The 12693-nt window shown below is 41.5% G+C and overlaps 1 protein-coding gene across 1 annotated transcript in view; it reads left to right on the top strand.

Moving 5' to 3' along the window:
* The window catches only part of CFAP299 (cilia and flagella associated protein 299), a gene marked incomplete at its 5' end in the record, with an annotated part of 293999 nt that overhangs the window by 68381 nt on the left and 212925 nt on the right, over positions 1-12693 (top strand). Inside the window, one exon of the mRNA XM_083367208.1 lies at positions 5691-5781. Coding sequence (XP_083223334.1) covers positions 5691-5781 — 91 coding nt within the window. The remainder of the gene's footprint in view (positions 1-5690; positions 5782-12693) is intronic.

The raw sequence follows: 12693 nt of genomic DNA, 5'->3' as shown, positions 1-12693 counted from the left end.
CTTGTCAGCCAACTCTGTGATAACCATGGAAACTATTCAAATAAAGAACATAAGCAGCTGGAGTATTTTGAAAAAAACAACCCCCCCCCAAAAAAGAAAAAAAATATATATACCAGTCCTGACTTCATAACAATTTTACGTATGAAGTTGTAAATGTAGTTTTCACAATTACCGTTCATTTGATTAAAGAATGAAGTACATAGGATTAAGCCCCTTGAAAAGTATTTCCTGCACATTAGATTATGTAAGTAACAATCAAAAGTTTCCAAGCCCTTTTCTCAATTGAACCTGGGCCAAAAAAATGTCAAATGGTAAGAGTTTAACTTTCTTTTCAAAAGTAACTTCTACATTCAAGGTGCCCTGTTTAAAATCTTCAATGGATAACACAGCTTGCAGCAACTGGCAGGGTCAAATTCGCTGGGATGAAGTTAGTCCCAGAGTGAATTTTTAGAAGATAAGTGTCATTTCAAAAAATAAGTGTAATTGTTTCATCAAACGTGAGAGAAACAGTTATTGGACAGTGGATGTTTGGTTGAAGAAACACATACAGATAGTCCTCCACTAAGAGCCGTTCATTTAAGGACCGTTCAAAGTCACAATGGCACTGAAAATGTCCGTTTTTCACACTTACGACCTTTGCAGGTGATCAAAAATCACAGGCTTGGTAACTGACTCATATTTATGACAGTTGCAGCGTCCTAGGGTTATGTGATCACCTTTAGCGACCTTCTGACATGCAAAGTCAATGGGAGCTTAAATGGACTCCAGAAGATGGTAGAGGACAGGAAGGCCTGGAGGAACGTTGTCCATAGGGTCGCGATGGGTCGGACACGACTTCGCAACTAACAACAACAATTAACGACCTTCTGACATGCAAAGTCAATGGGAAGCCAGATTCATCTAACAACCGTGTTACTAACACCCTTGTTAATACTAAGTGCCTTTACAACTTCGGTCACTAAATGAACTGTTCTAAACCAGGGACTACTTGTGATAGATAGATAGATAGATAGATAGATAGATAGATAGATAGATAGATAGATGATTGATAGATGATTGATAGATAGATGATTGATAGACAGATGATAGTGTTGTGATTCAGGGTCAGCCTGTGGGTTCGGCAGTTGGGTCGGATGACTCAGAGGAGGAGGAGGAGGGGGGTGTTGAAGAGCTTGATGAGAGTCCTCAGCCAGGCCCCTCTCATCTGGTCACGACACAGACCCAGCTGTGTGAGCCTGACAGCGTGGATGAAGATGACCCACAGCTGGCCCTGTTCAAGGACGCCCGACACAGGAGGCAGTCAATCAGGAGTAAACAGAGGAAGGCAATGGGGCTCCTCGGAAGGAGGCAGAGAGAAGCCACGCCCTGAACTGTATTTAAGGGGGAATGCGTGGGAGGGCTGGTTTGCTGAAGGCAACCGCTTGAAAAGCTCCTGTTTCTTGGTTTGTGTCTTGTTCTATTTGTTTTTGTAGCAATAAATTTGGCAGGCGTAATTCCAGCCTCTTGCCTTCTTGTAAAAGGGGTTGTCCCTGCCTTTTCTGCAGGGCCGGTAGCAGGCTGGTACAGAACAGATAGCTTAGATAATATATAATAGATAGAGAGACAGAGATAAAGAGATAGATGATAGATAAAGAGAGAGAGATGATAGATAATAGATAGATAATAGATAGATGATAGATGATTGATAGGTAGATGATAGCTTAGATAGATAATATATAATAGAGAGACAGAGATAAAGAGATAGATGATAGATAAAGAGAGAGAGATGATAGATAATAGATAGATAATAGATGATTGATGATTGATAGGTAGATGATGGCTTAGATAGATGATATACAGGTATAATAGACAGAGAGATAGAGATAGAGAGATAAAGAGAGGGAGATGATAGATAATGGGTGGGTGGGAGGAAGGAAGGAAGGAAGGAAGGAAGGAGGGAGGGAGGGAAGGAAAGCTCATTAAAAAGCAATCACTTTGGCAGTGACTGATATTGAAAGTAAAAGAAACAGCTCCAGTTCTCCTTTTCCCAGTTCATCTGTAAGTCTTTCGAAGTCCCATGTCACAGCAGTTGATAATTCTAGCAGATTTTGCTTGTGAGTTTTGTTTTCCATCCGGCCAACCACAGATCTCCAGCAGAGTGCAAAAGGTGGTTCTCGGCTTCTAAGTCTGTGCCCTGCTGATCTCATTTGAAGATCAGTAATGAATACCTACGGCCTAGGGGGTGAGGACTGTTTCAGCACTGTTCCTCTAGAAGCTGGAAATATATCACAGGATCTCTTTGTAAAAGTAAATTGCATTTTTTTAAAAAAAAAAAAGCTGTGGAAATGCTTGTGGAAACCAGTACAGATAGTCTTTGATTTACAACCACAACCGAGCCTCAAATTTCCATTGCTAGGCAAGACGGTTGTTAAGCGAATCAGTGCAGTTTATTAAGCCAGTAACACGGCTGTTAAGTGAATCTGGCTTTCCCATTGACTTTGCTAGCCAGAAGGTCACAAAAGGTGACCATGTGATCCCAGGACATCGCAGCTGTCATAAATACACAACAGTTGACGAGTGTTTGAATTTTGATCACTTGACCACGGGGATGGTCATAAGTGTGAGAAACGGTCAGAAGTCACATTTTTCAGTGTTGTTATAACTTTGAACAGTAACTAAATGAATTGTTGAAAATCAAGAACTACCTGTATGCATACATCAGTAATTTAAGACATGCAAAGACGAAATTGCAAAGACGAAATTGACTAAGACGTGAGTTGATCAGTCATGTCTGGAGTTTTTCCATGTAGCATTAACTGAGGGTCATTTTTGTGGTGTCTTTTTTGTGCTAGCGCAGTCTGTAAATATGTGCTATAGCTCCTCTTCCTCCCCTTAGTAATTTCCTCACCACATAACAAAGAAATTCGGACCTTGCAAATTAAGTCAGTCTCGGCTCAGGCTAATTGTGTGTACAATGGTTAGGCAAAAATATTTGTGGCAAGTGTTCTTGAATATGTCAAAATCTCACCTGCCACAACTGAAATGTTTAACTCCGACTAAATTGTATGTGTGTGTTTGAACACTTTATGCACATACAGGCATGCACACACCATTCCTTGAGGCCTCAGAGTTAGTTTTCTAAAATTCACATAAAGCAGTGTCTTCTTTTGTTTCTTGTCTTTATTATTTAAGCTGATTGTGTTGATCTGTATAGTTCTTCACGGCTTGGGACTTGATAATTGTACCTCCAGTCAAAATTGACCCAGCTGACTAGATCCTTTGCAGGGGGTCTCCAAATTTGGCAACTTCATCCTAAAGGTGCTTTTCCAAAAGGCAACTGGAGTTTGATTTTCCTTGAGGATGTTTCATTTCTTATCCAAGAAGCTTCTTCAGTTCTGACTGGATGGTGGAGAATGGAAGGATTTACATTCCTTGAAATCATCTCGTTGTTGGACCTCTTTCTGAGAAACACTGTTTGGATGAGAAGCGAAACATCTTCAAGAAAGAAAATATACGTCCGGTTGCCTTTTGAAAAAGCACCTTTCGGATTACTTTATATATCTTTTATATTAAAAGTGGGAAAGTGGATAAATAGTAGAGGAAACAAAATAACCATCGGTAGCTTCCATCATTTGTGAATTCTGTCATCAGCAGCCTAAGTCTTATACATAATGTAATTCTGATCCTTGAACGTACTCCAGAGAATCTGAGAAGACTTCTCCAAAGTTATCCGGGTCCCGTCCACATATTCCTTGTGATCTATTGCTCTTACTGAAGTTCTTATCTACTTAACTAACTACCTTCTATTTGAGATGAATCTGATGAATGTGGAGGTTTTATAAGGATTTTGTCCTAATAAAGAAATTGAATCCTAGCCAAACAGAATTAGTGGAATGCAAAGTTAGCTGAAGCAGCATGGGATAGATAAGCAAATGGCTATTAAGCTTACACAGGTGCAAGGGGTGTCGTTGGGTTGTGGTGGAGCTGAATGCCATGCCGCAAAACAACTGTGTTATAGATAACGGGGCAAACCTGGCAGTAGTTTGCTGTGAAAATGCCACTGTTAGGCACGGGGGCAAAGGTAAACTTTTAGGGCATTTTTCCATTTAAGGTAAAGGTAAAGGTTCCCCCGCACATGCGTGCTAGTCGTTTCCGACTCTAGGGGCCGGTGCTCATCTCCGTTTCAAAGCCGAAGAGCCAGCGCTTGTCCGAGGACGTCTCCGTGGTCATGTGGCCGGCATGACTAGACGCCAAAGGCGCATGGAACGCTGTTACCTTCCCACCGTCGTGGTCCCTATTTTTCTACTTGCATTTTTACGTGCTTTCAAACTGCTAGGTTGGCAGAAGCTGGGACGAGTAACAGGCGCTCACTCTGCTACGCGGCACTCGGGATTCGACCCGCCAAACTGCCGACCTTCTGATCGACAAGCTCAGTGTCCTAACCCACTGAGCCACCGCGTCCCTATTTCCATTTAGAAATAGGTAAATGACCAAATGTGAATTAGTCAATGTAAATTTCTTGGGTGAAATCGACTGTATGTGCTTTCTTGTATGTGTACAGGTGATCAATCAACCAGAATAGAGCTGGAAGGGACTTGGAGGTCTTCTAGCCCAACCGCCTACTCAAACAGGAGACCCTATACCAGGGGTAGGCCACCTTGGCTCTTTTATGACTCGTGGACTTCAACTCCCAGAATTCCTGAGCCAGCCATGCTGAGGGGAAAGGGAGAGTTTCCAAGCTGAGCCATGCTGGCTCAGGAATTCTGGGAGTTGAAGTCCACGAGTCATAAAAGAGCCAAGGTGGCCTACCCCAGCCCTATACCATTTCAGACAAATGGCTGCCCAGTCTCTTCTTAAAAACCTCCAGTGATGAAGCACCCACAACTTCTGATGGCAAGCTGTTCCACTGGTTAATCCTCCAATGATGGTTGTGTCCGACTCTTGGCGATTCTATGGGCCAGGTCTCTTCACGTCTCCTGATCTTGCACTACTTCTCTGAGTTGTTCTGTGCTGTGGCTGGTGTCAGCTTTGAGGGTGTCCAACCACCCTGTTCTTTAGCGGCCTGGTTTCCTTTTAAAAATGGAATTCGAAATGGTCAGTTGCTATTTCAGAGAAACAAACACATTTTTTTTAGCTAAGCGTTAGTGGACTTTGCTACCCAAACTCATCTTGAAGAAACTTATGGGCCAAACTTTCTGGAACTCTTCAGAAAAACCTGTCCTTTCCTTCACAAAGCAAGTTTATTTAATGGTTTTTAAAAATATTTTTATTTCCTAGAATGGTTTAAGGTGGGGCATGTAAACCGATAAGTCAATAACTTGGGTGACCTGATCAGTTGTTTTCTAAGTGCACCTTACAAAATCTTAATTAGAAGCAATAGGGATTATGTTTATTGATCAAGTATATCTAGAAAAGCTCTTTTAATCGATGGTTCCACATATTACAGTAAGCACTTCTTTGTTTTAATCCTAATGTTTGACTAAGCCACAGTTGGTTGAGTTCGCATAGTAACCATAATGGCTAGGCATATGCCAGAAACAATCTTATGGCTTTATGCAACATGAAAACCAAATTCGTTAACTTGGTTTGGAATCCTGGCGTTGATACATCTTCTGTCAAGAAATGTTAATCAAATTTCATTTTCCTTTAGGGGGTTGTTTGGATCAAGAAGAAAGCAAAATAAACAACCTGCTCTGCTTTTTCATTTCTAGAATTTTGTCAAGTGCTGGGAAAGAGCTGAAAGATAATTTTCTGAAAGCCTTGGCAGAGAGGGAGGAAGCCAACCGTAATGGGAAAATGTCTGTGAGTAAATTTGAAAATTTTTATAAGCAATGTATGATGAATACCTACCATTCAGACATTGGAATTATGAAACTGTCAATATGAGAATGTAAAATCGGACAATATTTCTGAACACATCTGCATGGGAATACATACATGTCAAAATCATACGTGCAACTTCAGAAATGGACAGAAAATAGCTTGGGTTCTATTAAAATAGCCTAGTGGCTTTGTGATAAATAGGGACGCGTTTCTAACTCCCCTTGATATAAACCCTAGCAACAGTATAGTATATTTTTGCTACCTAAATTTGGCTCTTGGAAGGAAGAAAACAAGCATCACCAGGAATGCAGCTTCGTGAGAAGAGTCCTCGAGTTACAACCACTCATTTAATGGTTGTAAGTTACGAAGTTACAACGGCACATCTTATGGCCGTTGCAGCATCTCCGTGGTCATGTGATCAACAGTCAGATCCTTGGCAACTCACATGTATGTAGAACAGTTGCAGTGTCCCAGGGTCACGTGATCCTCTTTTGTGACCTTCTGACGAGCAAAGTTAGTGAAGAAGCCACAATCAACTAACAGCAGTGTTACAGCTGCAGCGATTCACTTAACAACTGTGGCAAGAAAAGTCGTAAAATGGAGCAAAGCTCACTTAACACTGTCTTGCTTAGCAACAGAAATTTCGGGCTCAGTTGTGGCCATAAGTCAAGGACTACCTGTATGTGCGGGTGTGTTTTTGTGCTGTAATCCAGCCTTTAGAGACTCTGCTTAGAGATTTTGCATATTCATACGCATTGTATTTATTCTGCTCATGGTTCCGACTGGTGCATCGTTGGGCCTCATTAAAACCCAAACCAAAATAGATCAATCAGTCAAATTTGAATTCTGCCCATTCGTACTTTAAATAATTCATGAAGACTACTTTCACATTTTCTACATGTACTTTCTTTTTTTAATTTTTATTTTATTTTATTCACTTACAATATAAAATACGAAAATAAAAAAGCAAGCATAATAGGGGACAAAGGAAGGGAAAAAGAGAAGCGTAGGAAAGAGGGGGGAGGAAAAAAAGGTGTTGACTTCCTACTGTTGCAGTAAAATAAGGCATTAACATCAAACCTCAACTTTTTGCATTTCTATAGTAGTATGAACTAGTTACAGGGACGCAGTGGCTCAGTGGGTTAGGACGCTGAGCTTGTCGATCAGAAGGTCGGCAGTTTGGCGGGTCGAATCCCGAGTGCCGCTTAACAGAGTGAGCGCCTGTTACTCGTCCCAGCTTCTGCCAACCTAGCAGTTCGAAAGCACGTAAAAAATGCAAGTAGAAAAATAGGGACCACTCCGGTGGGAAGGTAACAGCGTTCCATGTGCCTTTGGCATCCAGTCATGCCGGCCACATGACCACGGAGACGTCCTCGGACAAGCGCTGGCTCTTCGGCTTTGAAACGGAGATGAGCACCGGCCCCTAGAGTCGGAAACGACTAGCACGCATGTGCAGAACCTTTGCCTTTACCTTTATGAACTAGTTGTTTCTATATCAACAAATAAATCTAATTGGTAAAACCCAAAATCAAAGTATCATTTTTTTCCTACCTCAAGCACAATGTCCAGAAGCGGTTTCCAAGTAGAAACAAAAGTACTTATATTCTTTTCTTTTATCAAAACAGTCGATTTAGCCATCTCTGCTAATTCCATCAACTTTTGTAGCCCTTCGTCCATGGCGGAAATCAAAACTTCCTTCCATTTTTGAGCGTAGAATAGTCTTGCTGCCGTCAACATATATTGTATAAAATCAGAATTCCATTTTTTCCCCAAGTCTTTTTCCATTAAACCCAGAAGAAAGGTTTCTGGTTTAATCTTTATATTCATTTTAAGAATTTTCTGCATTAAAATATGAATCCTCCTCCAACATTTCTTTGTTTTATCACAGGTCCACCATAAATGATCAATGATTCAAATTATATTCACACTGATTTTTTCAGTCTCGTTTCCTAGAACAAACCTGGCACACAACTTTCATGTACAGGCAGTCCTCGACTTACGACCACAACTGAGCCCAAAATTTCTGTTGCTAGGCGAGGGAGGCACTTATTGAGTGAGTTTGGCCCCATTTTATGACTTTTCTTGCCACAGTCGTTAAGTGAATCAGGGCCGTTGTTAAGTTAGTAACATGGTTGTTAAGTGACTCTGGCTTCCCCGCTGACATTGCTTGTCAGAAGGTCGCAAAAGGGGATCACGTGACCCCGGACATTGCAACCGTCATAAATACGAGTCAGTTGCCAAGCATCTGAATTTTGATCATGTGGCCATGGGGATGCTGCAGCTGTCGTAAGTGTGAAAAACGGCCATAAGTCACTTTTTCCAGTGCAGTTGTAATTTTGAACTCTCACTAAAGGAACTATTTAAGTCAAGGGCTACCAGCAGTGATAAAAGGGGTAAATTAATAATAATTTATAATTAATAATAATTAAAATAAATAAATAAATTGTTCTCTAATGGAATTGTGTAAATGGAACAGAATAGATTACAACGTGGATTATTAGTAACGTGTGAGAATAAACAAGCATTCATCTTCCATACATTGCCATAGATTCAGCAACCTCGTAGTCTAGAAATTACCTGAAAAACCAAGCTAATCCGATGTTTTCACATTGCGTATTTTCATCTGTTGATATAAGATATTTTATAATTAGTCTCGGCATGATTAATTTTAGTTAGGAAGTGGAACGAGGAGCCTCTGGCAAAGAGAATGGAAGTGAAAATAACAGCGATGGAATTTAGGATTAAACCAAATTGAGAGAATGCTGGAAGGAGCATTTTAGAGATTTGCGTGGTAAGGATTGTGATAGTAGAACTGAGACTAATGTTGTAAATATTAGGATTAAAGAAAAAAACTTGATGAAAGGAGGGTTATACATGCTGCGACAAATCCTGAAAGGTAATAAGGCTGCAGAATGTGGAAGGTATAGCTGGAGAAATGTTAAAATACAGGTGGTCCTCAACTTACAACCACCACTGAGCCCAACGTTTCCTTGCTAAGTAAGACACTTGTTAAGTGAGTTTTGCCCCATTTTACGATCTTTCTTCCTTCCGTTGTTCAGCACATCACTGCAGGTAAGTTAGTAGCATAGTTATAAAGTGAATCTGGTTTTCCCATTGAGTTTGCTTGTCAGAAGGTCGCAAAAGGTGATTACATGACCCCAGGACGCTGCAACTGTCACAAATACATGCCAGTTGCCAAGCTGCAAAGGTCGCAAGTGTGGAAACCAGTCCTAAATCACATTTTTTCAGTGCTGTTATAACTTTGAATAATCACCAAACAAATGGTGGTAAGTGAAGGACTGCCTGTGAGGAAGCCACTTGCTTAAGGAGAATAATAATAATAATAATAATAATAATAATAATAATAATAATAATAATAATAATAATAACAACAACAACAACAACAACAACAATAATAATAATAATAATAATAATAATAATAATAATAATAATAATAATTTATTTTATTTATTTTTGGGACTTATATGCCGCCCTATCTCCCGAAGGACTCAGGGTGGCTAACAACAATAAAATACAGCAATACAAAAGTTAAAAAGAATTAAATTAATAGCCCCAATAAAATAAATTAAAATTAAAATTAAAAATTAAAAAACATTTAAAATAATAATAATAATAATAATAATAATAATAATAATAATAATAATAATAATAATAATGATAATGTCAACACCCCACCGCCCTGTGCGCTCCCACAGAGAGGGCCTCCTCAGGGTGCCACCGCTCAAGGAATGTCGGCTGGTGGCCCCCAGGGGGAGGGCATTCTCAGTGGGTGCGCCAGCCCTCTGGAACTGCTTACCAACTGAAATCCAGATGGCCCCCGACCTCCGCACCTTCCAGCGCGACTTAAAGACTTACCTGTTCCAGCAGTCCGGCCTGGCCTGATAGCTCTAATTGGGGTCCCAGTTTGTTCTGATTATTGTTTTTCAATACTGTTTCATTATGTTTACCTACCTTACTCTGTACACCGCCCCGAGTCCCTCGGGAGAAGGGCGGTTTATAAAAACAAACAAACAAACAAACAAATAAACAAACAAATAAATAATAATAATAATAATGATGATGATGATGATGATGATGATGATGATGATGATGATGGAAGGGATCTTGGAGGTCATCTAGTCCAACCCCCTGCTCAGGCAGGAAACCCTATACCATTTCAGACAAGTAGCTGTCCAGTCTCTTCTTAAAAACTTGCAGTGTTGGAGCATTCACCACTTCTAGAGGCAGGTTGGTCCACTGGTTAATTGTTCTAACTGTCAGGAAGTTTCTCCTTAGTTCTAAGTTGCTTCTCTCCTTGATTAGTTTGCATCCGTCGTTTCTTGTCCTGCCTTCAGGTGCTTTGGAGAATAGCTTGACTCCCTCTTCTTAGTGGCAGCCCCTGAGATATTGGAAGTATCTGGGTAGCTTCTTTAATATCAGTATGAAAACAACGTATTGCCTGATGGTTGGAAGAATGCCATTATAACTTTGAATGATCATGAAACCAATGGTAGTAAGTCAAAGAACATCTGCCTATAATGGATAAAAAGCATGCGTGAGAATAAATGGAATGCTCACTGAATGATAGGGAAGAGGACACAGAGTAATGAAAGAAAGTGTGATGTCTCTTGGGGTTTTTTTAAACGGGTCCCCAAGCCCCAATCTGTGGACCAGCAACGGGCTGTGGCTTGCCAGAAATTGGGACTCGCAAACAAGCTGTTGTGATTCAGGGTCAGCCTGTGGGTTCGGCAGTTGGGTCGGACGACTCAGAGGAGGAGGAGGGGGGGGGGTTGAAGACCTTGCTGAGGGGGTTGAAGATCTTGCTGATGAGAGCCCTCAGCCAGGCCCCTCCCACTTGGTCACCACGGAGACCCAGCTGTGTGAGCCTGACAGCGTGGATGAAGATGACCCACAGCTGGCCCTGTTCAAGGACGCCCGACGCAGGAGGCAGTCAATTAGGAGTAGACAGAGGAAGGCAATGGGGCTTCTCGGAAGGAGGCAGAGAGAAGCCACGCCCTGAACTCTATATAAGGGGAATGTGTGGGGAGGGCTGGTTTGCTGAAGGCAACCGCTTGGATAGTTTGTGTTTCTTAAAGCTCCTGTGTCTTGGTTCGTGTCTTGTTTGTTTTTGTAGTAATAAATTTGGCAGGCATAATTCCAGCCTCTTGCCTTATTGTAAAAGGGGTTGTCCCTGCCTTTTCTGCAGGGCCGGTAGCAGGCTGGTACAGAACACAAGCAAAGCCTCATCCGTGGGATGCAGGTAGTACATGAAACCACGCTCTGCGGAAAAACCTCTCTCCACGGAACTGGTCTCTGGTGCCCAAAGGGTTGGGGGCCGCTGTTTTAAAATGTTTTATGGCTAAATATATAAAGAACGCCTGCAGTCAATTTACATGTGTCTTTGTTAGATGTGTGCAAGTTACATGCACTTTTGTACGCTGGCGAAGCCACGTTGATGAAGAGCCCAAATGGTTTTGCAGTCAGTGGTATAATATTTGATGAGTGATAGAACTGAAAATGTCTCAGAAACCTAGGGAGCTGCGTTTGACAGAGAATGAATGATTGGTTATAGATTATTTTTCCATGGTGAAAAACTACAACGAGTTGACGAACTTCTGTACTTTGGCAGAATGTTAACTCAACAGGGGAAAATGGGTAGGAAAAGCTTAAGACTTGCAAATGTTGGCAGGAAGGTGGTGAAAAATGTTTGATCTGTTGCCAAGAATTAATATTTGTTAGTAGAAGGGGAAATCATGTCTGTACATTTCCCCCCATTTACTTTTACAGAAATCAAATTGTATATACTGGGAGAAACATGAAAGTAAGTTTGCTGCAATGGGAACAGAATACTCTTGATGTGTGTAGTAGTCACATAGGGTAAAAACTACCTTAGCGCTGAATGAAAGTGGATTTGAATGCAAAAGCGAATAAGCAGTACGAACACCATATTTTGAGGTGGCTTGACTATATCAAGAGAATAAAAGTGGAACAAATTGGACAACAAATATGCAAAGATGCAGGGCTTTTTTTCTCATAGAACGCCTGGAATGGAGTTCCGGCACCTTTTTTGGAAGGAACCTTGTAGGGTAGGCAAGGCGGGTTGTATGACATGTGTGAGTTCCGGCACCTTTTTCTTTTACAAAAAAAAGCACTGCAAAGATGGAATGAATTGATTGAGATGAATGGGAAGGCTGAGAAGATTGTCTTTTGGTGGATTTAATGAGGTCTCAAAAAGACAGATGTTAGGAATTTACGTTTACGTTTACGTTTACGTTTTATTTAATTTATATACCGCCCTTCTCCCTGGGGACTCAGGGCGGTTCACAGGGCATATAAATAAAAATACAATACTATACAAAAGTTAAAACAAAGATTAAATCAATGCCCAATTAAAAACAATAATACAATCTAAAATGACAATTTAAAACCCAGCTCCCCCATCAGGCCAGACCGGCCAATTCAAACAAATGGGTCTTCAGACCACGACGGAAAGTTCGGAGGTCCGATGCCGTCCGGAGCTCCACCGGCAGTTGGTTCCACAAAGCCGGGGCACCCACAGAGAAGGCTCTCCCCCTGGGGGCCGCCAGTCGGCATTCCCTGACCGGAGGCACCCTGAGGAGGCCCTCTCTGTGGGAACGCACAGGGCGGAGGGGAGTTGAAGCCGGCAGCAGGTGGTCCCCGAGGTACCCCGGACCCATGCCATGTAGGGACTTAAAGATCATAACCAAGACCTTGAACCTCACCCGGAAGACAACTGGTAACCAATGCAGCTCGCGGAGCAAAGGTGTAAAGAGAAAGTAAGCAATGTATGAAGACAGTGTTAACATATAGCTATATTATTAGCATGGGCAGAAAAATATGGGGAGACTCAGTGAATGGTGCCGAACTACC

This window comes from Vipera ursinii (assembly GCF_947247035.1).
Source record: "Vipera ursinii genome assembly, chromosome: 7".
NCBI classification, from domain to species: domain Eukaryota; kingdom Metazoa; phylum Chordata; class Lepidosauria; order Squamata; family Viperidae; genus Vipera; species Vipera ursinii.
The sequence above is the reverse complement of the archived record's forward strand: the minus strand, read 5'-3'. Positions and strand labels throughout refer to the sequence as shown.